Source organism: Heterocephalus glaber, unplaced genomic scaffold (assembly GCF_053883595.1).
Source record: "Heterocephalus glaber isolate CG9 unplaced genomic scaffold, H.glaber_assembly_v1.0 deba00001532, whole genome shotgun sequence".
NCBI lineage: Eukaryota > Metazoa > Chordata > Mammalia > Rodentia > Bathyergidae > Heterocephalus > Heterocephalus glaber.
The window spans coordinates 18,934,636-18,958,959 of record NW_028258330.1 but is presented as its reverse complement, the minus strand read 5'-3'; the positions used below and the strand labels follow the sequence as shown (position 1 = coordinate 18,958,959).

Sequence of the window (24,324 nt, the reverse complement as noted above, 5' to 3'; positions counted from 1 at the left end):
ATACATGATTGTTACTAATTTTAGACATTTAGTAAATACTGTAGATTTCCTTTTTTTAAGTTTGCAGCATTTACTCTTTCTTTCTCTTTCTCTCTCCCGCTCTCCTACCCCTCCCCACCCCCACCCCCCCTTTCTTTCTTTCCTTTCTGTATCGGGGGATCAAACTCAGGACCTTGCACTTGTGAGGCAGGCAGTGGGACCACTGAGCTAAATCCCTAGCCTCACTTTTTTTTCTGATTGGCTGGGTTTATGTTCTGGTCAGCTATTAATGTAGCAATTTTGTTTATCAAGAAATTTTGATTACTTTATCTTCTAGGGAAATCTGAAACACTTTTTCCCCCTCCTCTTCCTTTTGTGCTGCTGTGAATTGAGCCCAGGGCCTTGTGCATGCTACACTTCTGGCCCTGAAATCTGAAACTTCAGGGGCTTGTTCTAGGGCTCAGCTGTCTGTACTTTGCTTTGCTGTGATGAAGCAGTTTACCAGATGTAAATGTGACCAACTGAGTGGAACAGCTGTGCAGTTGGGATGATTGCTGACAGAGGTGTGTCTTCCTGAGACTGTCTCTGGTGGCAGATGGGGCAGTGGTGCCCTCAGCAAATCTGATGAGATGCTGGCTGACTGTGAACCTCTGTGGGACTGTGAGGGACTCTGAGGGACTGTTATGCCAGTGCTGGTTTCAGTAGAAGGCACAGGGAAAGCCACCTGCTCACTTAGAGAGCTTGCAGGCTGTTTTGAAGCTGAGTTCCCTTTGAGCAGATGCTCTATCATTGGGTAATAAAAAGTTGGAAGATTTGAACATTGTTGCCCTAAAAAGCCAATTTTATCTCAGTAAAGTAATGTTGAAGTTCAGCTGGGCTCTGTTGACTCTGTTTAGCAATGGGATGTTCTTTTTTTTCCTCCCCATCACAGCTTTGGAAACATGATGAGCAAGGAGAAGCGAGAGGCTGTCAGTAAGGAGGACCTCGCCAGAGCGACTTTGATCACTATCACCAACAACATTGGCTCCATAGCAAGAATGTGTGCTCTTAATGAAGTAAGGGAATATGGGTTTCTTTTGTTGCTTTCAGGGAAATACTGAACTTCCTAAGTGGGTTCCACCTTTGACATTGTCTGCTCTTCAGAACAGTGCCTAAATGTAGTTGTGTCATGTAGACTTTGTTTCAGTGTAAAGTTAAAACTCTTCACATACAGGTTAATCTTCACTGATTTACTGAAGATAAGCATGGCTACTGTCTAGAGGTAAAGTGACCTCTTTTGAGGAGAAAGTAGAGGAAAGTAGGAAGGTTGCCAGATTCTGATGATGGGGATTGTGGGAATGATGATGCTGAATCTCAACTCCAGGCTCACTGGGAGCTGTAGAGGCCTGGGAAGGAGTCCACAGGAAGTCACTGAAGCTGGAAGACTTATTGGGTGATGTATGCCCATCCGGGTTCCCCTCCACCTCACCAGAGCTATGTCTTTGTGCTTTCAGCTTCTTTACAGTGCTGCCTTGTAGCATTCAGGTCAAGCAGCATTGTACAGGGCTATGAAAGAACCAAGAATGGGCTGCCCTTGGGGAAAGAGGAGCTAGGGGCTAGTTGGTACAGACTTATGGCTTGTCTCTGTTCTTTAAACGGATAATATAGGTATAAATTTTAAAAGGAAACCTCAAAAGACACAAAAGGATTTGTCTCATTTTTAATTAAAAAGATACTGTATCTGATCAAATAATTTAAAATTTTCTTTGAGTCTTTTTTATTGCGTGGTCCTTTTCCTATGGTTATGTCTTTTAGGATATTTTAGTTGGTATACATACCATTTTGTTTTTTACTTAAATATACATTTCATGGATTTGAATTTGATCAGTTTTTTATTAGCATAGATTTATAACTTCACTGATCAGGTTCTTTAATATCATAAATTATTCACTTACAGCTGGGCATTGGTTATAGTAATAACTCTGCAGTAAGTATTTTTAAGTGTGAAGCTTTTCTTTGGCTCAGTTTTATTCTTTTTTTTTTTTGGTACTGGGGATTGAACTTGGGACCTTACGCTTGCGAGGCAGGCGCCGGAACCACTGAGCTAAATCTCCAGCCCTCAATTTTATTCTTGATAAGGGACTCAGCAGTGAGATGTGTGGTCTTACAGTGTGGCTGTGGTTATTGATTTTGGTGCACATTGTAAGGGCACTTTGCACTGGGCTGGGCCCATTTAGGTCATCCTTAGCAGTGGGTGGATAGATCAGTTTTACTGCAGTTCTACCAATGTTGGGGGTTGGATTTCAATTTTTTGGTTTTTTTGGTGAACCTGGTTTGAAATTCTGCTTTCTTTAATCATGCTAAAATTGAATTTTTTCTATCTGTTATAGAGCTTTTATAATTTGTTTGTGTCACTGGTGGTTGTTTTTTTTTTTTGGTACCAGGGATCAAACTCCAGACCTTGCACTTGCGAGGCAGGCGGCACCACCACTGAGCTAAATCCCCAGCCCATCACTTTCCGTTTTTAATACCTTTTTTTTTTTTTCTGGTACTGGAGATCGAACTCAGGACCTTGCGCTTGTGAGGAAGGCGGCGGAACCACTGAGCTAAATCCCCAGCCCCTTCACTCTCCTTTTTCAATTGGGGCTTGCTTTTTAATTTAACCTGTATAAAAATTTCAATTAGTATTTACTCTTTGTCATATTTAACAGAGATATTTCTTCTAATCTGTTTTCTTCTTTAACATATTTGGGCATGGTTTTGCAGTGGATCCAGAGATGTCTGGGGATCAAATTTCAGTAGCACTAACCGACTGGATTAAATTTGACCATCAGTGGCTTTGCTGCTAAAAACTGTGCATGGTATTCTGTTGGATGTAGGTTTTTTTTGAGAAAACAGTAAGATGCAAACTAATTGTCTTTTTTTTGATATGCTCAGAACATTAACCAGGTGGTATTTGTTGGAAATTTCTTGAGAATTAATACCATCGCCATGCGGCTTTTGGCATATGCTTTGGATTATTGGTCCAAGGGGCAACTGAAAGCACTGTTTTCGGAACATGAGGTAAGCAGAGTTGTTTCTGGTAATGTGTCACATAAAGGGTTCACACTGTAGCAGAACTTGAAGGATAGAGAATCTGGGCTGTATTTACTCTTTTTTTTAAATTGTATGATGGGTTTCATTTTGATTGTAGTATTTGATAAGTATATCTTACCTCATAAATGCAAAGTAGATTCTTAGATAATTTAATTGTAAATTTAATCAGTTTTAGAGAATTTTCTTTCTTATTTGTGTGGTGGTGCTGGTGTTCAAACCTAGGACTTTGTGGCAGAACATATGCCTTTTCCACCTTCAATAAATGTAAATCTTTGCTACCAACCAAAAAACTGTAGGACCTTGGACATGCTAGGCTAGTGTTCTACCACTAAGCTGTATCTCCAGGCCCCAAAGGAAAAAAATCTTGAACGTTTTTGTGTATTTTTGATGCTGTATTCTTTTCTGAACAATCCTTTGTATTTTTCCCATTGCACTGACTCTGTAAATACAGCTTCTCTGGGTTCTGCTTTCATTTTTTTTTTATGCCAATTTTTTTGTACAGTTCATGTGTCATGTATTTAAGATGTATCTCTAAAAATGAACAGATCAGTAAAAACATTCCAGACTAGAATCACACTATCATAAGAATTTAACATATAGGAAGGCTAGAAACAAGAGACTGGAGAAGAATCATCAGATTGCCCAGTCTGATGTCTTACCTCCATTTGTTTTTCCTGACTGGAGGTAAAATGGAACTAGAGCTATGGAAGGGATTCTCTCTTCCCTCACCTTGGTTGCTATTGAAACAAACTATTTCAAGCGTTGTTGGATTTTAGATAGTGTTACCATGAACATTTTTCAGAATTGTGTGTGTCTTAGTGTAACAGTGTTTATACAAATTGACAAAAAGTAGGATTTGATCAATAAAGATTACTTTTTCCTTTAAAGTTGCTCTCAAATTTTTCTTTTTAAATTGCTTAAGTTCATAGTTAAAATCCAAAGTACACAAATTCCCTATATCAAAAGCTTAAAGTTTAAGTCATGTCTTTTTATTTCTAATGCTGTTATAGTAGTAAATCAACTGAATTGCCAAGATTATTGTAATTCTTTATCTTTCTGTATGTTTTTTTTGATGATCTTTGACAGAAAAATAATAAATCCTATTTAATGTTAATGTCTTAGTATAACTTTACTTCTGTGTAATTTCTACTTCTGGTTGAACCATTTCCTAGGTAAATGTGGAGGTAGTTTCTTAGGTTAACTTTTCTTTTTCAGACTTGTATTTTCATATAATGCAGGTTGAGCATCTCTAATTTGAGAGCTGGAAATGGTCCAAAATCTAAAATTTGCGAACTATCATTTCTGATACCAGATTTTTAGATTAAGGTTCTCATACCAGATTTTTAGATTAGGGATAGTCTAGTAACCTAGAATATATATCTAGAACACTAGTAACCTTTATGCAAATATTCCAAAATCCAAAAAACTCCAAAATGAAAATCACCTTTTTTCAGTCCTGGGGATCGGGACCTTGCGCTTGCAAGGCATGTGGCAGAACCACTGAGCCAAATCCCCGGCCCTCAAAATCACTTTTGATCCCAAGGATTTCGGGGAAGGGATAGTCAGTCTATAATTATAAACTCTTTATGAAATTTTTACCTTTTTTGAGTCAGAGTCTTGTAGTTCAGGCTGGCCTTGAACTCACTATGTAGCTCAGGCTGACCTGGAACTCCTGGTGATCCTTCTGCCTCAGCTTCCCAAGTGCTGGGATTACAGGCATGCACCACCACATGCACCTATTTTTACATTTTGTCATTCTCCCTGCTGATTGCATTGATTCCTCTGCTTAGCATTTCCAAACCATGTGTTCCTGTGTTCTCCATGTGTAGTCAGGTCTGTGATTAGTGTGGATCTCTGCCCTCGTGGAACTTTATTTTAGCCTCTCTGAGTCTTGAAATACTCTCTTCTCCTCTACAGCAAGGTGTTAGGTTTTTTTTTTTTTTGTACATCGTTTTATTGGTACATTTTAGGTGTACAACATAATGACATTCATCATTGGAGATGTGCACCTTTACATAATCTCTTCCTTCTTATTTTTCCCCCTTCCCCTACCCTCCCTTCAACCCCTCCATCTCTCCCTATTTACAAAGACTTTGTTTCCATTTTTTCATTTCCTCATATTAATTCCATTCTCTTCTTTCCTTTCCCCTACCCCTCCCACTTCCCCTTCCCCTTTGCCCCTTTTCTTCCTATTTCACATTATCCATTATACCCTTTAGTCCTTATTTACACTTTCAGTTTCTCACACTAGAGAAACTTAGGTATATATACATGTATGTCCTGTTTACTTCACTTAAGAGTATCATCTCAATGTTCATCCATTTAGCAATAAATGTCTCTAATTTCTTGTTCTTTATGGCTGAGTAGTATTCCATTTTATTAAAAAATCACATTTTCTTGATCCAGTCTCCAGTTGATGGGCATTTGGGCTGTTTCCAAGTTTTAGCTATTACAAACTGTGCTGCTATGAACATGGGTGCACATATATCACTGTGGTATGATTCTTTCAATTCTTTGGGGAAGATCCCCAGCAGGGGAATAGCTGGGTCAAATGGGACCTCCAGCCCTAGTTCTTTGCGGTATCTCCATACTGATTTCCACAGTGGTTGCACCATTCTACACTCCCACCAGCAGTGGAGCAGTGTTCCTTTTTCCCCACAGCCCCGCCAGCATTTGTTGTTGGTTGATTTCATGATAGCAGCCATTCTTCCTGGGGTGAGATGGAATCTGAGCGTTGTTTTCATTTGCATCTCTTGAATGACCAGTGATGTTGAACATTTTTTCATGTATTTATTTGCTATTTCTGTTTCTTTCTCTGAGAAATGGCTGTTCATTTCAGATGCCCATTTTTGGATTGGGTCTTTAAATTTAGGAGGTCTGATTTTTTAAAGTTCTTTATAGATTTGAGATAGTAGACCTTTGTCTGAGGGACCACTGGTGAAAATTTTTTCCCACATTGTGGGTTGTCTCTTCAGACTGCTGGTGGTTTCTCTTGCTGTGCAGAAGCTTTTTAGCAAAAAGAGATTCCACTTGTTGATTGTTTGTGCTAGTTCACAGGCAACTGAGGTTTTGTTCATAAAGTCCTTTCCTACCCCAGTGTCTTGAAGAGTTCTTCCTAACCTCCGTTCCAGCCAGTTCAGTGTTTCTGTTTTTATATTTAGATCTTTAATCCATTTCGATTTTAGATTAGTGCATGGTGAGAGATATAGGTCTAGTTTTAATCTTTGGCAAGTTGAAACCCAGTTTCTCCAGCACCATTTATTAAAGAGACTATCTTTCCTCCAGTGAGGGTGTTTGGCTCCTTTGTCAAAAATGAGGTGGCTGAGTGTGTCTGGAGTTGTTTCTGCATCTTCTAATCTGTTCCACTGATGCTCAGGTCTGTTTCTTTGCCAGTACCGTGCTGTTTTTATCACAATAGCTTTGTAGTATAGTTTCAAGTTGGGGGTTGTAATACCCCCTGCCATGTCTCTGTTACCTAGAATTGCTTTTGCTATTCTAGGTCTCTTCTTGTTCCAAATGAATTTTTGGATTATTTTCTCAAGGTCTATGAAGTATGCTGCTGGGATTTCAGTTGGGACTGCAGTGAATCTATATAGCAATTTTGGAAGTATGGCCATTTTCACTATATTGATCCTTCCTACCCAGGAGCAAGGGATGTCTTTCCATTTTCTGATATCCCCTTCAATATCTTTTTGTTTAACTTTTTTTTTTTTTGGTACTGGGGATCAAACTCTGGTCCTTGGTGCTTGGGAGACAGGCGGCGGAACCACTGAGCTAAATCTCCAGCCCCGTTCAATGTCTTTTTTCAAAGTGCTATAGTTTTCAGAGAAGAGGTCTTTGATTTCTTTTGTTAGGTTGATTCTGAGGTATTTCAGTTTTTTTAATGCTGTTGTGAAAGGAATTGTTTGCCCTCTTTCTCTCTCAGTGACTCTGTTGTTTGTGTAGAGGAAAGCTATTGATTTTTGTGTGTTGACCTTGTATCCAGCTACTTGACTGAATTTGGTTATTAAGTCTAGAAGACTTTTGGTAGAGTTCTTGGGGTCTTCTATATAGAGAATCATGCCATCTGCAAATAATGACAGTTTGACTTCTTCATTTCCTATCTTTATTCCTTTTATTTTTTGCTCTTGTCTAATTGCCGTGGCTCATGTTTCCAAAACTATATTGAACAGTAGTGGTGATAGTGGACATCCTTGTCCTGTTCCTGATTTTAGTGTGAAGGGTTTCTGTTTTTGACCATTTAGTAGATATTGGCTGTTGGTTTTTCATAGATGCCTTTTATCTGATTGAGGTAGAGACCGTCTATTCTGATTTTTTGTAGGGCTTTTATCATAAATGCATGTTGGATTTTGTCAAATGTTTTTTCTGCATCTATTGAGATGATCATATGGTTTTTGTCTCTGGCTCTATTGATACAGTGTATTACATTGATTGATTTGCGTATGTTGAACCATCCCTACATCCCTGGGATGAATCCCACTTGGTCAGGGTGTATGATCTTCTTGATGATCTTCTGCATTCTGTTTGCCAGTATCTTATTGAGGCTTTTTGCATCTATGTTCATTACTGTGATTGGCCTATAGTTCTTTTTTTCGGTTGGGTCTTTCTCTGCTTTGGGGATCAAGGTGATGTTTGCTTCCAGGAATGATTTTGAGAGTATTGCTTCCCTTTCAATTTCGTTGAAGAGTTTAAACAGTAGAGGCAGTAGTTCCTCTTTAAATGTCTTATAGAATTCAGCAGTGAAGCCATCAGGACCCGGGGTTTTCTTGGTTGGTAAGTTTTTAATTACATTTTCAATTTCATTGATTGATATTGGGTTGTTTAGAATTTGTAGGTCTTCTTCATTCAACTTTGGTAATTCATACGTGTGTAGGACTCTGTCCATTTCTTCTGTGTTTTCCATCTTGTTGGCATATAGGTTCTGGAAGTAGGTATTGATGATTCTCTGGATTTCTGCTGGGTCGGTTGTAATTTCACCCTTTTCATTCCTAATTGCATGGATTTGGGCCTTTTCTGGATAAGATTGGCTAAGGGTTTGTCAATTTTGTTTATTCTTTCAAAGAACCAATTCTTGGCTTCATTGATTTTTTGTATCGTTCTCTTAGTCTCCATTGCATTGATTTCTGCCCTGATCTTTATAATTTCCTCCCTTGTATGAGCTTTGGGTTTGTCCTACTCTTCTCTTTCTAGAAGCTTGAGGTTCAGCATCAGGTTGTTTAATTGGGCACGCTCTATTTTCCTAATATGATTATTCCCTGCTATGAAATTCCCTTGTAAGACTGCTTTCATTGTGTCCCATAGATTCCGGTATGTTGTATTGTCATTGTCATTTATTTGAAGGAACTGTATGATTTCTTCTTTAATTTCCTCTGTGACCCATTGGTTATTCAGAAGTGTGTTGTTCAATTTCCATGTGTTTATGAAGTTTTTGCAGTTTCTTTTGCTGTTGATCTCCAGTTTCATTACACTATGGTCTGATAATATACAGGGGATAACTTCAATTCCTTTGCACTTACCTAAATATGTTCTAGGAGTGAGTATGTGGTTTATTTTGGAGAATGACCTGTGTGCAGCTGAAAAGAATGTGTATTCTGATTTTGTGGGGTGGAACACTCTATAAACATCTGTTAGGTTCATATCTTCAGTAGTTTGATTGAGTTCTAGTATTTCATTGCTTGTTTTTTGTCTAGTTGATCTATTTGTGACAATGGGATATTGAGGTCCCCCATTACTATTGTATTAGTGCTTATATGGTTTTTCATGTCCATTAGTATTTGTTTTATGTAGTTGGGTGCACTAGTGTTTGGTGCATAGATATTTATGATTGTCATCTCTTCCTCTTGGATTGTTCCCTTTACAAGGATATAGCGTCCTTTGTCTCTTAATCAGTGTGGGTTTGAAATCCACTTGGTCTGCAAAGAGGGTAGCTACTCCTGCTTTTTTTCGGGTTCCTGTGACATGGAGTATTGTTTTCCACCCTTTAACTTTCAGTCTATGAGTTTCTTTTTGAATTAAGTGTGTTTCTTGTATGCAGCATATTGTTGGATCTTGCTTCTTGACGGATTCTGCCAGTCTATTTCTTTTGATTGGTGAGTTGAGACCATTAACATTGATGGTTATAACTGACATGTATTGAGCTATCATTGTCATGACTTTTTCTTTTTGTTGGGTCCTCCTCCTTTGCTTTTAATTTCTTGTCGTGCCTGGCGGATTCAGTCTGCTGGATTTCCTGGGGTTGTGATCCTCGTTGTCTTTCCTAGGATTTTGTCTGAAATTTTTTGGAGTGCTGGTTTGGTATTCATGAAGTTCCTAAGGTGCTCTTTGTCATGAAAGTATCTTATTTCTCCATCAATTTTGAAAGGTAGTTTTGCAGGGTACATCAATCTGGGTTGGAGGTTGTTTTCCTTTAGGGCTTGAAACACATCACTCCAAGCTCTTCTTAAGGCATTTGGTTTAATGGTTGTTAAAAGCCTCTTTCATCCTTTACCATTCTCATCCTTTACCATTCTCATCCTAGCACATGCTTGATAATAGGCTCTGGGTTTTCAGGAGAACTCAGTGTAATGGCTAACCCTGTCTATTTTTTTAAAATTGTAAAATGAAATAGACACAGGAAGCTCATAGGATTACATCTATAACTATTGTCAAATGAGTGCCTTGGTGTCTGGCTCTGACAGGGAACCTGAGCATGGCTGAATCTCTGCTCTAGCAGTCTTATAGTTCTGGCCTCCTCATAACAAATGGTTGTGACTGCATTTTTTAAAGCCGAGAAATAGTGTTATGCCATGTATGCTTCACCCTCTCTCTTGTTTGGTGACATTTTTTTTCCTCCTCCTCTTTCATCTCTTACATCCCTTTCATCCTCCTTCTTCCTCCTGTTCTATCTTAATTATTATTCTCCTCTTCCCCCCCCCCTTCCTCCTCCTCTTGTTTCTTCTTCATTGTTGTTACTGTTACTGTTGTGCTAGGGATCCAGCCCAGGGGTTCACACATGCTATTGCTACTGAGCTACATTCTGGCCTTTTTTATTTTGAGACAGGGTCTTTCTAAGTTGCCCAGGCTCAACTTTAGCTTGTGTTCCTTCTGCTTCAGCCTTCTGAGTAGCCAGGATTACAGGCGTGTACCCACTGTGCTTGGCTTGTTTCCTTTTGAAATAGCTTTTTTTTGAAGATAGACTGGACTTCTCTTTTTTTACGATATTTCAGACACTTGTCGTATGTTCTTTGAAATTCATAGGCAAGACTTTGAGGATCTTTCTCATATCTCTTTTTCAGTTGCTTCTTTTCTATTTTAATATTTCATCACATGCTTTGGAGACCTTGCTAGATCTGGTAATATTGAACAACTCTTCCCTGGTTTCATTGGGTGTTCTCTGTCAGTGTGGGTTTTATTTTATTTCCTTTAATATTTTACCCCCCTCTTTTAGATTGAGTTTCTGTGTTTTCAGTTGCATTTGATCAAACTACTCACCTCTGGATATGATGTGGGACTTGTCCACTTTCAGCTGCTACTACTCTGTCTCCTGCCTCTCTGCATGCACTCTCCTCTGGAGCTTCTGTTTTCTTCCTGTCACGTCAGGGCACTGTTGACTTCCTGGCTGCTCACCTCTGGGCACAGGTGCTCCTGCCCTATTTTGTAGAGACTCCACCAGCCTTGGTCTTCAAATCACTTGTTTTTGTGTCCCTATGCCCAGCAGTGGCATCCTTGTCCCTCCCTGTTGCCCTCATCTTCTCCTTTAGGTGGCCCCTCACCCTGTGACACTTGTCCCATCTCACCACCCTTAGTTGTCTTACTGGAAGCACTGAGCCATGTAAGTTCCTGTGGCACCTACTGATGGTTTGGCTCTGCTCTTCCCAGAGTGGCTGGGCTCCCATGTTCTGGCTGGCCTCAGGCCTCCGGCTGGGGCTCGGACAAGTCAGGAGTTAAGGGCAATGTTGACTTTTAATTCTATTAATCATACTTGTGGTAGTTGAAGTAAGTCTAAGGAAAATTGCTCTTACATTTGGTGTATTCTTTTCAGGGTTATTTTGGAGCTGTTGGAGCACTTCTTGAGCTGTTGAAGATTCCCTGATTATTACCTGGGAGGGCTTCCTGGATCTTTCCACGATGGGATTTATGGACTTTGTTTTTATTGTTTTTTTTTTAAGAGGTTTACTCAGTTTTATGATTGTTTACTACCTGAATCAAAGTGAGAAATGAGAAGTGTATTTTTCTAAGTCATCAAGATAGAAATTCAGTCTAAACTAGCAACCAATAAGTAAAAATATATTAAAAACAAAGTGGGCCATGACCAGGCAGTGTGAGGATTTGCTATATTTAGGCTTCTCTTCAGTATAGTCCTGTTAAGCTTGTGGTGTGCTTTGAAATCTCAGCATCACTTCCTGCAGATGTTCCAGGAGAGCTGTCTTGTGCTCCTGCATTTAGCTGACTGGCTGAATGCAAGTCAGGCTGCTGTATGTTACAGTCTAATCACAGTTTTGTGAGAATGGCCTTGGAGATCATCATCCTTGCATCATTGGTTTGCATGTACCCTTTGTGAGAACATACTGAAGAATGGTTTATTTCAAGATTTTGTGATCTTTAACTGAGCAGGCTAATTTTTTTTTTGGTACTGGGGATTGAACTCAGAATCTTGCGCTTCCGAGGCAGGTGGTGGCACCACTGAGCTAAACCCCCAGCTTATCTTTTTCTTTTTTAAAGATAGGGTCTCACTGTGTAGCCCAGGCTAGCCCTGAACTTGCAGCAGTCCTCCTGCTTCAGCCTCAGGAGTGGTAGGATTACAGGTGTGCACCACCATGCCTGGTACTAGGCAGGTTAATTCTGTACCTGAAATTTGACAAGCAGTTTTTGGAAGGACATTTAATGTTACTTTATGCTGTAAATAATGAGGACTTCTGGGTAGAAAAATAAGACTTCTGGCACAATTCCCTTGGGTAATGAGGTTAGTGAAAGTTGAAGGTTGTAAGTCAGTATAAAAAGCACACCCATAAGAATGACACCAGACCAAAGGGCTGATAGAATTGCCTTGGGGGTGGTGGTGCAGGGAGAATACTTTCAGGCCAGAAGCAAAGGAGGAAGTGTGGATTCTACAGAGGAACTCCTCCGGGTGGGGGCGGGGGCTCTAGGCTTTTCTGTAACAAGCCTCAGAAGACTGATGGGGGTGTGAGATGGAGTCTTGGTAAGGGCTGAATGTCTGCTTTCTGCTGTGCAGAATAAAAATCCTTGCAGATGGTGCAGCCCTTAAATCTTGGGTATTGTTACCTGCATCGCTGTGGGAAGGAGGGAAGGGGCTGTAGTTTTGCAATGGGAATACACCGAGGCTTTGCCTGTTGTGGAACTATTTCTGTCTTTCGGCCTTGGCAGGGAGGGAAGGGCTTGGCTGAGCTTGGGAACTGGCTGTCTGGGGGCAGCAGAGGGCAACCGCCAGCCAGGGGACAGAGCTGGGGTGGGACTAAAGACTCAGCCTTTCTTGCGGGGCTAGGCTCATTGGGTGTGGTGGATGCCTTAGGGCTGAGGGCTCTCATGGCGCAGAGAAGAGGCACAGAGCAGAGTTGCCAGTTGCTTCCCTGTTGCTCTCTTGGCTTAGCTACTTTAGAGGCCCCAGTCCTGTGTCCCTCAGCTCCTAGTTGTCTGCTTGGTGGATCCACCTTCCTTGCACAGCCACCCACTTCAGCTCACCAGAGGGTGAGGTGGGGTGTTGTACCTTGGTGCCGGAGGCGCTTCTGGGGACAGGGAACCTCTGGCATCCTGTGAGACTTCCATGGGCCCTGTACTGTGCTCTGTCCTGCTTCTCCACCTCTCCTGAGCTTGTTGAAGGTTGTGACCAGCACTTTATGTAGGACTCTCCTTCAGCCCATTCCATTTTCATGGTGTAATAGGAGGAAAACTGAAGTCTACCCAACATTACACAGCTGGGAATAGGCAGAGCTAGACTCAACCTGGCCTAGGTTGGCCAGGCCCCAGAGCTTGAGTAGGGAGTCTGTTTCTCCCTCACCTTCCTCCTGGGACCCACAGTTGCCCCTCCTCTTGAGAAGATGCTTGGCCTCACTTTCCACCTTGTGCTTAACTGACTGTCATTCCATTTGAAGGTTGTAAATGGGCCACCATTGGATCCATGTTATAAATCTAAGGGGCCTCATCCTCTTGCTTCTGCTTTCCTGGCCAACTCGTTCTTTGAGGACAAATGGTGTCACTCCCCAGGGATGACCTTGTCTGTTTTCCAAGGCAACACCCCAGCCGGCCCTGGCCTCTGAACTCTAGCCCAGTACCGCCACCTCTTCTCTCCCTGGAGATCTCCAAGGCCATCTCTATACACAGGGATGCACATCTCCTCACCCCAGCCTACTATCTTTACCACCTCCAGCCTGAGGTACACACAAGCTCAGTGTGGTTGCCTTGGTACCACCCTATCTGCTATCCCTTCCAGTTTGCCCTGTTTGGTGGCCTAAGAGCCCCACCTCACAGTCCCCTAACTAGAGGCAGCAAGGGGCCTGTAGCCATGGTGCAGAAAGGAAATGGCTTTATGGGCTGGGTTGGCTGGATGTGGGGGAGGGTGCCTAGGCTTGGGTTTGGGCTGCTTCATTTTGGATACAGATGGGCAGTTGGGTTTTGAGGGGGAGACATAGTGCTGAGGATGATATGCGTAAGGTGAGATTTAGAGAACTCCAAAAGCATGAGAAAAACAACAGTGAAGTGATGGGCAGCAAAGGAACAGGGTCAAGAAAACAAGCCCAGACTCCAGAGCCTGAGGATGCTGTCTAGCACCTGGATAAAGAGGTTACAAGGCTGCCCAGGGCATGAAGGGAAGGCAAGTCCTGGGGTTATGTGGGCCAAGGAGGGACAAAGCTTGGCGCTCTTACTTGAAGTAGCCCTGAGTGCTGGTATTCATGGCCAGGAGGCTGCTTGTCAGTGTCCAGCTGTGCCTGAGCCGGGTGGCTGGAAGGGTGTAGGCCTCCACTGTAACCTGAATTGGCCTTCTCTCTCGCAAGGTCTAGGACTTTTCTGGCCACCACGTCCTGTCCTCTACCGGTGAGTCACACACAACAGAAAGGGGCAGGTCAGAGGTGCCTCTGTCAGGGTGCCCATGACCAGCGCCATTGATCAAAACCACTCACCTTGAATTTCCAAGTCCTGCCAGTCTTGCTTAAATGGAATGCGGTTGACTACTGAATTGAAAGCCACACGCTCAATACAAAATATTTTCAAAGTCTGCTTTTTATTTACATGTGTTTGAATCAATTACATGCATGTTTTATTTTTAAACAAGTGATTAGCAAAAACATTAAAATTTTAAAATAGCAATTAAATATACAAAAATATAGCTTACAAAAAACTGCGGATGTTTAAAAATATTCTGCTGCAGAATTCTTAGTTTACAAATATGTCTATGAAATCTGAAACTCAGTATTTCATAAACTTTTAAAAATTTTTTTGAAGGAGTTATAATATCTAGTGAATAAACCCCAAAGACCCCAAAGGGCTAAACTGCAAGACTGAAGTGCCCCCTTTCCTAGCCAGGATCTGTCAAGAAACCCAGAGACAGTTACCAGGGGCACTCTCTCAGAAGATAGGCCATCACCAGGAGGGACTCGCTAACACTGGCCACCCTGCCCTTGCCTGTGTCAGCTTGGCCAGGGAGGGATGTAGATGGAGAGGAACAATGCACAGCAGGCCCAGATGCAGACCTTCCAGTCTGGACCTGGCACAGGGAGCTGAGAAGAGTTCCAGAAAAGCACAAGCAAGCCTCCCAGTCCTGGTGGGCCCATGTTCTGGGTCACACCATGTCTGAAGTAGCAAGGGTATTCTCCATGACCCCATGGCCACAGGCCTGAGGTCTGCATCTGTAGCCAAGAGTGCTGATGCTTGGTCTAAAAGTGGAATAAAAAGATTTGTCATGCAGCAACCTGGAAACAACATAAAAACAACAGATTAGCCAGGTATGGCACAGACCTGTAATCCCAGCACTTGGGAGGCTGAGGCAGGAGGATTGCTGTGAGTTTGAGGCCACCTGGGCTACATAGAACTTGTCTCAAAGAAAGAAAAACATCTACTGAACAAGCCCCTAGTTTTCTCCTGCCACTTTCCAATGACATTCTGTGGCACATGGGATCCTTCGTTAATCTTACTAAAGAGCCAAGACCTGGCATTTTCTAATTATCATCTGTGAATTTCACAATTTAGACCTGTATCTCTTTTAGGAAATTCCTATCAGCTCCAGGGTAGGATACTAACCTCACTTGGGCCAGAGATTCCACAAGTGCCCTGATGTGGGGTTTGCAGAGTTTCTTCTCAAGTTTCAGGTTGGAGCAGACCCTGCTGTACTTTTAGCCCAGTGGCCTGCTGCTCTGGGTGGCAGAAAGGCAAGTGATGGGCAAGAGACAGTGGCTGTTGGGGAGTGAGATACCAGCCTGTGCCTCTTCTCTGAAGGCTGCCTAGAGTAAGCTGCTTCAACTTAAATCACCTTCAAGGGCAAAAATGAACTTGAAAAAACTACTACTGAAATAGATTCTTGTCAAATGGAAAGTTAGCTGAACAAGGGGGAAATTCTGTAGGAAGCATTTGCTTCTGAATACACTTAAAAGACCAAGGGTAAAGGAGCCAATTTGTGTGAAGCCACGTGTGGACGTTCAAGTGTGGCCACGGTTGGTGAATGTGAATAGTGGGACACCTGCCCCACAAGACAGAAGCCTGTTCAAACCCCTGCTGCAGAAATACTGGCACCTAGGAGACCCTGACAGTTGCAGCTGAACATCACTATGGGATACTCCTGGTCCTGGAGCAGCTGGCAAGGGGAAGGGGTGGCAACTTGTCGGGATACCAGAAGAGGCTGGTCAGGGTGGGGAAGGGGCTTTGTGGAAGACATGGAAAACTAGTGGTGCTCTTGGATTAGCTGGGCATTTGGACTAAGGGAAGGATTGCAGTTTGTTTTGTACAGGAAACTAAAATTCTAGTATGTTGTAACCAAATAGAAATAGGCCTTATTCAAAGGCAATGTCCTTGCAAAAATATCTCCCTATCTGGGCTTTTTTACAGATGTTCTGATCTATGGATCATTCTATTTCCGTGCATAGGAATGTTTCTTGAATTCCTATCATGAACCAAAAGGGCGAAAGATTACATATAAACCTGTGAGTCTGTACATCTCTGGAAGGATACATGAGGAGTAAACTAACGGTGGTTTGGGAGAGGACTGCAAGGAAGACAACTATTTATAATTTGTGCACTTTTGTGGGGAATACCCATTCAAAAGATTAAAGGAAGACTCAGCACTAGCAACCAAATTAATGTGCCTTGTGGGCAGAGGCAGATGGAGGTGACCAAGGAAGATCAGGAGAGGGAAGGATGGGAACCAGTTCCCTGCAGCTCTTGAGGCTCTGGACGATGATGCTGTGTGGTATCAGCGGCACCCTGACCCCAGGGCTGATTAACACTCTTGAGCTAATCCTCTCAAGAGGCTGTACAGTCACTGTTACTACAGTCCCTGTGTGGTGGATAAGGAAATGAGGCTTTGAGGGGCTGACCTACAGAAAGGCACAAGGCAAGTGAGTGCCAAGAAGGTGATTCATGTCACTGCAAGTGCTTCTGCCTAGAGCTCTGCGATACCTCCTGTGTGCATTTCACCATTCCCAGAAAGCCTCTCAAAATAGTTACTCTTTCAAAGTAGAGCAGGGTCAGGCCAGGGAGACCGATATGCTTTGGAGTGGGGCTGTGAAAAGGGTCTTTATTAGTCAAGTCTTGTCAGAAACAATATTCTTGGTAGTGGTAGGAAGTTTACTGTATTCCTCAGCCAGACCTCCCCAAAGGCCACTTGTCCTTAGTTGGCCATTTCTGTCTTGCCCTGCTCCCTGGCTAGGCAAGCACAGGCCACAAGGACCTTATCTGTCAGGGACAGGCCTAACCAAATTATACTAGGCAAAGAAAAGCAGCAGATGCTGACCCAAGGGAATTGAATTAGACTGCATTTGTTTTGTTTCTATAGCCAGTTGAATTTGGTTGTGCCCCTGGCAACAACCAGATAATGATTTAGCCACCATGGAGTCCAGCTGGGGCACAGTTATGCTCCATTAACCCACAGCACACAGTGAGCTGCTTAAGACACTATAACATAGTACACCAACCAGTGGGCCAAGAGCAGACCAGAGTATTCACACATTTAACAACAGGTTGCCAGCAGCTCATGGATGTGGAAAGGGTTTGAGCTTGAGCCAAGAGGGTATAATGTATGTCATTCTTTAAAGAAAAAAATCTGGATGGAGTTTCCTTCAGATAAAAAACTTGTGAATTTAATCAGAATGAAGAGATGACATTAATGAAAGAGTCTGCTGTTTGCACATCCAGCGTGGCAGACACAAGAAAGGCCTGGCTTGGGGGTGTGGAGGGGCAAGTGTAGGGAGCAAACACACTGAAGTTGCATGGCTAAGAGCTGCCAGAATTGCTGTGAGTGATACTGGGCCTGCCATCTGCCACTGTAGGCTGCCACGCACAGGAAGAAGAGATAATGAGAAGAAATACTCACATCTCCAGCCGGTTCTCGCAGAAGGAACGCCTTCTTTGAAGCAGTCCACAGTGGATAAAGTGAGGTTAGTGGCACCTCGTCTGGGCACAATAGACCCTGAGATGGGGCCCACTTCAGAGAACAGCTCTGACCATCCAGGTCCCATGCCTGAGGTCCAGTCTGGCACCCACTGCCTCAGCCTGCCTGGAGCTGTGTTGCAGTGAGGTCACTTATTCTGTCTCTACACAAAGGCAGGGACTTGGTGAGGCTGTCTCCTTAGTTCACATGTCTGGGGGGACAGAAAAGGGCTGTAACTGAAATGCTAGAATCCCTCAGAAGCTGTGAGTGGCACTAGTTTGATTAGATCATAGGCATTCCTCCCCTGAAAGGAAAAACTCGCCTTCCTGTTAGAGCTCCACTAGAAAGGACATCTGTCCCAAGGCTGCCATGGAAAATGGTACATGCTGGCCATTAATGAGGTTAGCCCAGAAGCAAGCCACTTCTGACATTGGTCACTGAAAACATTTCACTGTAAACTGGGTGTTGCAGCATTCGGTGCACTCATGCTACAAACAACACAAAAGGAGGGGGAGAGTGTATAAAGAGTTCTCATGGGGCCAAACAGGCTAAGGCGTTTGTATAAAAATAGTTCGCACTTCTCTTGCCCTGTTTAGGAAGCAATCCAGTTGGCATACCACAAATAGGTTGCCCATAGGAAACAGGCAGTTTTGACCGAGTGGATTAGTAATTTTCCAAACTGGATTCTGCCCAGCACTTTTCTAGGCAAATGTGGATTGTCCTCATCTGACCCCAGCCACTTGAGCCAAGGACAGGTTTGCTCTCATTCTAAGATGGTAGAGGCTGGGTTCCAGAAAAAATTGCTGGAGACATGCCATGAGCAGAGCAGCAAAGCCCACTCCATCCTTTCTCCATGTCACGCAGACTATTTCTGGTGAAAAACTTCCCCACTCACATCTGTGGGATGAAGCAGAGCAAAGCAGTTGCTGAGGAAGCACTCCTGTGACAGGGAAGGGGCAGCAGGCTGTGGAAAAGAATGTCCTTTGTCACCCGCTGCTGCTTTGCATGGCAGATTTACAGTGTTCACAGGTCCTAGTCTGCTGAATCATTTCTAGAAAATCGGGGCAGAAAGAGCCAAAGAGCAGCATGCATTTCTCTCCTTTAAAGACACTTGTAGTCAGCGATCCAAGTCCAAATACTGAGGCACACACCAGTGGGGGAGGGGCTGAATCAGGATACAATTCTGACTGGGTCACTGGCTTTGGGCTTCTGAGTTACATAGGGATCTTATTTGGGATAAACTTTAAAAGTCACTGGCAGGCATTTTAAGTAGAAAGAGGCTAATAGAGGAAAGAACAGAGGGAAGAAGGGGAGACGCAATGGGGTCAGCATCCTCTTCATCCAGCAGGGCCAGGTGGATCAGCCTTTCTTAGGTGTGCCTCTCTGGGGCCACCCAAGGCAGACAGCAGCAGCTCAGCTACAGGGAACACTGCGCTTGTAGGGATGTGGGCAGCACTCTGGGACCCCCAGGTCGCATTGGGACAGTGTGGGCTTCTGATGAGTGTCACTGGTGAATAGGAAAGGAAATGACCAGAAGAAATGGCTTCTAATCAGGCCTTTCCAAGTACTTCTAATGTTTTCAGTTTGATTTGACAGCAAGTATTGTGATCTTGAGGGAGCAGGTGTGGTGAGAGGCACTGCTGCTTTGTTGTACCCAAAGCCCTTGCATTCCATGATGGCCTCATGAAAGGAACACAACCTGTGGGAGCTGCCTCACTAACTATTGGGAGGTTGTGCTTCAGTTGGTGTAACTGCTGGTTTTACTTGGCTCAGGAGTGCCAGGAGGTTTCTGGGGTCTGTACAGAAGCTTACCCGTCCTGGGTGTGGGTGTGGGGTCTGGATTTAGAGACCTTCCCTCAGCAGCCTTCTCTAACACCTGTTCATCTTCCCTTCTGCCTAATAAAGATGGACATGGAGGTAAGTGTCTGCTAGTGTAATGGAGTTAGCAAGAGACCTTCATGAAGTTACTGAAACCAAACCTGCAGGTTTATCCACTACTCTTCTGTTGGCATGGGGTGTGTCAGACTACTTTGATTGTCACAAGACCCAGATGTCTAGGTTCTCAGCCTGGCTGGCCCAAGAGTTCTCCATGAGGCAAAGGAAATGGCAGCTGGTGCTCCAGGTAGAGAGCAGCCAAGACAGAGACTGCTTGCGTTCCTCCTGGCTCCATGCAGATGTCTTATCCAGCAACAGTCTTTTCCGTACAGTGAGCTATACAATGTTCTCTGCTCCAGGAAGGGGTCCCTGGGGGGGACCATGGTTCTGCTTACTGTGCAACTGGGCCAGCTGCAGAACTGGCATGTTGCACAGTGGACACACTTTCCGAACCTCCAGCCACTTAATAAGGCACCTGCAGAACGACATGGCATAAGGGGGATGTCAGCCCCAGGCTCATGGCAGCCCCTGTCCCCATCTTGCTGCTGCCATGGCTTGTGAACACATCTGTGGCCCAAAGTCAAATGTGAGGAGTCTGGTCCCAAGGAGCCCCTCCAGAGGCGGAGAACGCCTGCCACCCTCTGGAGGAACCAGCACCTGTCTCCCACAAGGTGATACTAAGAAGCCACGGTGAGCCTAAGTGGCCCACTACTTGAAGAACAAAGTCCACTGATGAGGGAGGTAGGACATAGGAAAGATAAAGTTTTCTAATATAAATCCAAAACATAAAATTGCATGAAAAGGGGTAATATTACTGTGTTTTCAGGAAGGGGGAGAAGGCAGTCCCACACCACCATTTATAGTAGACTTTGTTATTCTGATTTTAAATAACTATGGTTCTGATGAAAATACATATTTAGGAGATAGAAGCTGTCATTGGAAAGTTCCAGCCAAACAGCTGTTTACAGCCTGGGCTCCAATGAGGTGTGGGCTTGGCTGGTTCTACACGAGCTGTGCTGTGTTAGTTCATGGTCTGCCTGCTCGTCCCTCCTAATGATGTACACACACCCTACCCCATAAGGTTCTGTCAGCTTTCTGCATTATAGACCAATTGTGAGGCCATCTGGCATTTCCCCAACGTCCATACTACATTGGCTGATATGCCTTCTAAGTTGGGTCACATTAAATAAACAATTCCACAATGATACTCACTTTCTGTGGAAGGCATGCTTACATGGACAAATCCCCAACTCATCTCTGGGCTTGAAGTCTTCTAGACACACTGCACAGAGCTGAAAGAAAGTCATAAATAAGGCCAAGGGTCTTTTGGGTACTTATCCAGGCACTGGGTTCTCATCTGGGCCATGTGAGGGGACTTACAGTGTTCCATAGTTCTTTACGTGAGGGCAACAGGCTGGCATGGCCACAGCCTGCTAAGGGTCTCACACCTGTTACTGTCGCATGGCTGAAGGGCAGTAGGCAGACGAGAGATGTGTGACAGGGTCAGGGTCCTGTCACACATGCAGGCTTTACCTTCCCCAGGGATGCACTGCTCTCCATGGTGCAGCCCTGGCTCCTGAATGCTCGATGCAGGACACACACTAGACAATCCTCACTCCAGTTTTGTGGGGCATCTTGCAGCGTGTTATCTGTAGTTCCAGGGCTTCCTACTGTAGCACTGTTCTTCTGTCAGTGACTTTGTCATATTAAAAGTTTTTAAAGGTTCACTAAATTAAAACTTATGAAAATATGTAGACAGGGCTATGATTGCTCTCTAACAGCTGGTCACAGTCTCTGCTGCTTGGAAAGAGGCCTTCTCTTCCACCCGCAGATGTTCAGTTCTAACATTACTTCCTGAGTGCTGACCAATGCCCTGGACTGTGCACTGTTGCATTTGCCCATTTTATAGATGTGGAGATAGAAACTCAGAGCAGTAACCATTTCAGCAACCACCCAGGCCTGGCTGGGGACCCAGGTCTGTTGCCCTGATGAACCATGGGTCCCAGTCTCTTGCCCAATGGCTGCCTCTCCATGCATCCCTGTCCATCCCCAGTGTCCTGGTCAGGCGATCCCCGATTCTTGGTGACCTGGCTTCACTGTCACCACTTTCTTAACTCTACCATGTCAGCCCAGCTTCCTATGTTAACATATACCCATGGAAAGTTCCCTGAATGTTGGTCTTTCAATGGCCCTTCATGTACCGCAGACAGGATCTTCCCAGGAAGACAGTGGATGACTGTGTCCAGTCAGAACTGCACAAGGAGGAAGAGCAGGGCAGACAGATGGTCTGTTCCCTCAAGACACTCCTCAGAGTTCTGTCCCTTCATCTGTGAAGGGAGGATGCTACTGCTGTGCTCCTTACGACTGCCATCTGATCAGAGTGGAAGGAAAAGGAGTCTACTGATAGCTGTCTATTAATGCTCACATTTTGTGACAGAAGCACCATTTTCAAGCCCATTTTTTTGTTTCTGGAGGCAAGTTAAGAATAATCTGGATAAAAGTCAGAAGCTGCCAGTTTCCGTCTTAGGGTCTCTTTTTTGGGCCTCAGCTTCCCCTCTGTAAAGGGAGATGATGCTTCCCCCTCCTAGACTCAACAGGCCCTGTACTCATCAAGAGCCCTCACTCGAACCTTCTGACACAGGGTTTGGCTTGTCCTTTGGAGGTTCGGTACTGGCCACACCACAGGACAAGTTGGACACACTGCTCATTTTTATTTGCTTATTTTTCTAGATCCAAAATTATATTTGTAGTCTTTTCAGTATGGAGCTTGTGACCAGGCATGGTGGCATACACTTGTAATCCCAGCTAATCAGGAGGCTAAGGCTGGAGGATAGCAAGTTCAAGCCCAGCCTGGGGAACACAGTGAGATTCTAACTTAAAAAAAATAAAAGGACTGAGAATACAGTTAAGTGGTAGAACATGTGCCAAGCATGTGCCTAACATGCACAAGGGGTTCAATTCCTAGAAACTGGAAAAAACTGCAAAAAAGAAGGGAGTCTGATAATGGTTATAATGTGCTATTCTAAATAAACATTCTAAAATTACAGATGCCGTAAACATTTTTTTTTTGTACCGGGGATCGAACTTGGGTCCTTGCACTTGCACTTGTGCAGCAGGCGACGAAACCACTGAGCTAAATCCCTGGCCCCCATCCATAAACATTTTTTAAAAACCCTAAGTTCTGGCATGTTAAGTGGTAAAGGTAACCAAAAATTAAGAGCAATCACAAGACAGAGGCCTCAAATCCTGATTTCGTAGAAGTTCTTTGAGGGCCAAAGTCATTATACAACTTTCTTTTACAGATAAAATTATGCAAATGAACTTTACTTTTCATTATTTCAAAAAACAGATTATTTCTCCAGTGGGACTTCCCATCATCTTTAAAAAAAACCTTGAGATATAATTCACATACTATATTATTCATTACTTTATAAATAAGTATACAATTCAGCAGTTTTTAAATTCATTTAGAGCTGTGTAACCCACTGCCACTATCTGATTTCCCTATCCTCAAAAGGCCAATACTCCTAAATAGTCACTTCCTAATCTACTTTCTGTCTTGATGGATTTCTCTATTGTAGACATCCCATATAAATGGAATTATACTAGCTGAGTGTGGTGGCACACAACTGTAATCCTAGCACCGAGGCAGGAGGGCTGAGACCAGCCTGAACTCCATGGTGAGACCCTGTCTCAAAAAATAAAAATAAAATAAAATAAAATAAAAAGAACTGTACAATATGTTGTCTTTTTGTCTGGCTTCTTTCCCTTAGTTTATTGTCAAAGGACATTATGTAAATTACTTCTTTTTATAGTTGAATAATATTCCATTGTATAGATAACATTTTGTTTATCCATTCGTCTGCTGATGACCATTGAGGTTTTTAATCTTTTGGCTGTTGTGACTAATATAGCAGAATTATAATTTATAATGCAGCATTATAAACACTGGTATAAGTACCTGTTTGAGGCCCTTGTTTCAGTTCTTTGGCATATATACCAAGGAGTGGAATTACTGACTCATACAGTAACTCGGTATTTAACTTTTTTTTTTTTTTTTTGAGACAGGGTCTCGCTATGTAGTTCACGGTGGCCTTAATTAAACTCACACAAGGGCCGGGGATTTAGCTCAGTGGTTCCAGTGCCTGCCTTGCAAGCACAAGGTCCCGAGTTCAATCCCCAGTAACCCCCCCCCCCAAAAAAAAACTCACACAAGCCCAGCCTGGCCTTGAACTCACAGCAATCCTCCTGCCTCAGTGCTAGGATTACGGGTGTCTGCCACCATGTGTGGCTCTATATTTAACTTTTATTTTTTTTGGTACCAAGGATCGAACTCGGGACCTTGCACTTGGGAAGCAGGCAGTGGAATCACTGAGCTAAATCGCTGGGCCTATATTTAACTTTTTGAGGAGCCATCAAATTGATTTCCAAAGGGTCTGCACCATTTTACATTCCTACCAGCAGTGTATGAGTTCTGATTTTTCCACATCATCACCAATATTAATTGTCTTTTTGATTGTAGTTATGCTAGTGGATATGCAATGGTCATTAATAGATGACTAACCATGATGTACTTTTTGGCCATTTGTACTTCTTTGGAGAAATGTCTATTCAAGTTCTTTTGCCCATTTTTGGGCTGGTTTTTCTTTTTATTATTGACTGGTGACAGTTCTTTATATATTTTAGAAACAAAATCCTTATTTGCCAACTTATCTGACAAAGGTGTAATAGCAAGCATTTCAGTGCAGAAGGATAACCATTTTAACATATGATGTGGAGCAACTGAATCCACACACATCAAATGCACATGACACCTAAAGCAC

General features: G+C 43.3%; 2 protein-coding genes across 10 annotated transcripts in view; one reads left to right on the top strand and one right to left on the bottom strand.

The window, feature by feature from the left end:
- Pank2 (pantothenate kinase 2) overlaps window positions 1-24,324 on the top strand; it is a 54,036-nt gene that overhangs the window by 25,142 nt on the left and 4,570 nt on the right. For 3 of the 7 annotated variants that reach the window (XR_015441981.1, XR_015441982.1, XR_015441983.1), the window contains exons 5-7: window positions 911-1,034; window positions 2,896-3,021; window positions 11,075-17,633. Coding sequence is in view for 3 of the 7 variants with exons in the window: in XM_004840759.4 (XP_004840816.1) it covers window positions 911-1,034; window positions 2,896-3,021; window positions 11,075-11,125 (301 nt within the window). In the remaining 4 variants the exon portion in view is untranslated. Of the gene's footprint in view, window positions 1-910; window positions 1,035-2,895; window positions 3,022-11,074; window positions 22,546-24,324 lie in introns of those variants that run through there. The other 4 variants (XR_002393459.2, XM_087188706.1, XM_004840759.4 and 1 more) reach the window with 4 other exon arrangements.
- The window catches only part of Rnf24 (ring finger protein 24), a 57,750-nt gene continuing 53,216 nt past the window's right edge, over window positions 19,791-24,324 (bottom strand). For all 3 annotated transcript variants that reach the window (XM_004840757.3, XM_004840758.3, XM_087188707.1), the window contains exons 5-6: window positions 20,714-20,793; window positions 19,791-19,976 (exon numbers count right to left, since the gene is read on the bottom strand). In XM_004840757.3, the coding sequence (XP_004840814.1) occupies window positions 19,838-19,976; window positions 20,714-20,793 (219 nt within the window). In that variant the 3' untranslated portion in view covers window positions 19,791-19,837. The remainder of the gene's footprint in view (window positions 19,977-20,713; window positions 20,794-24,324) is intronic.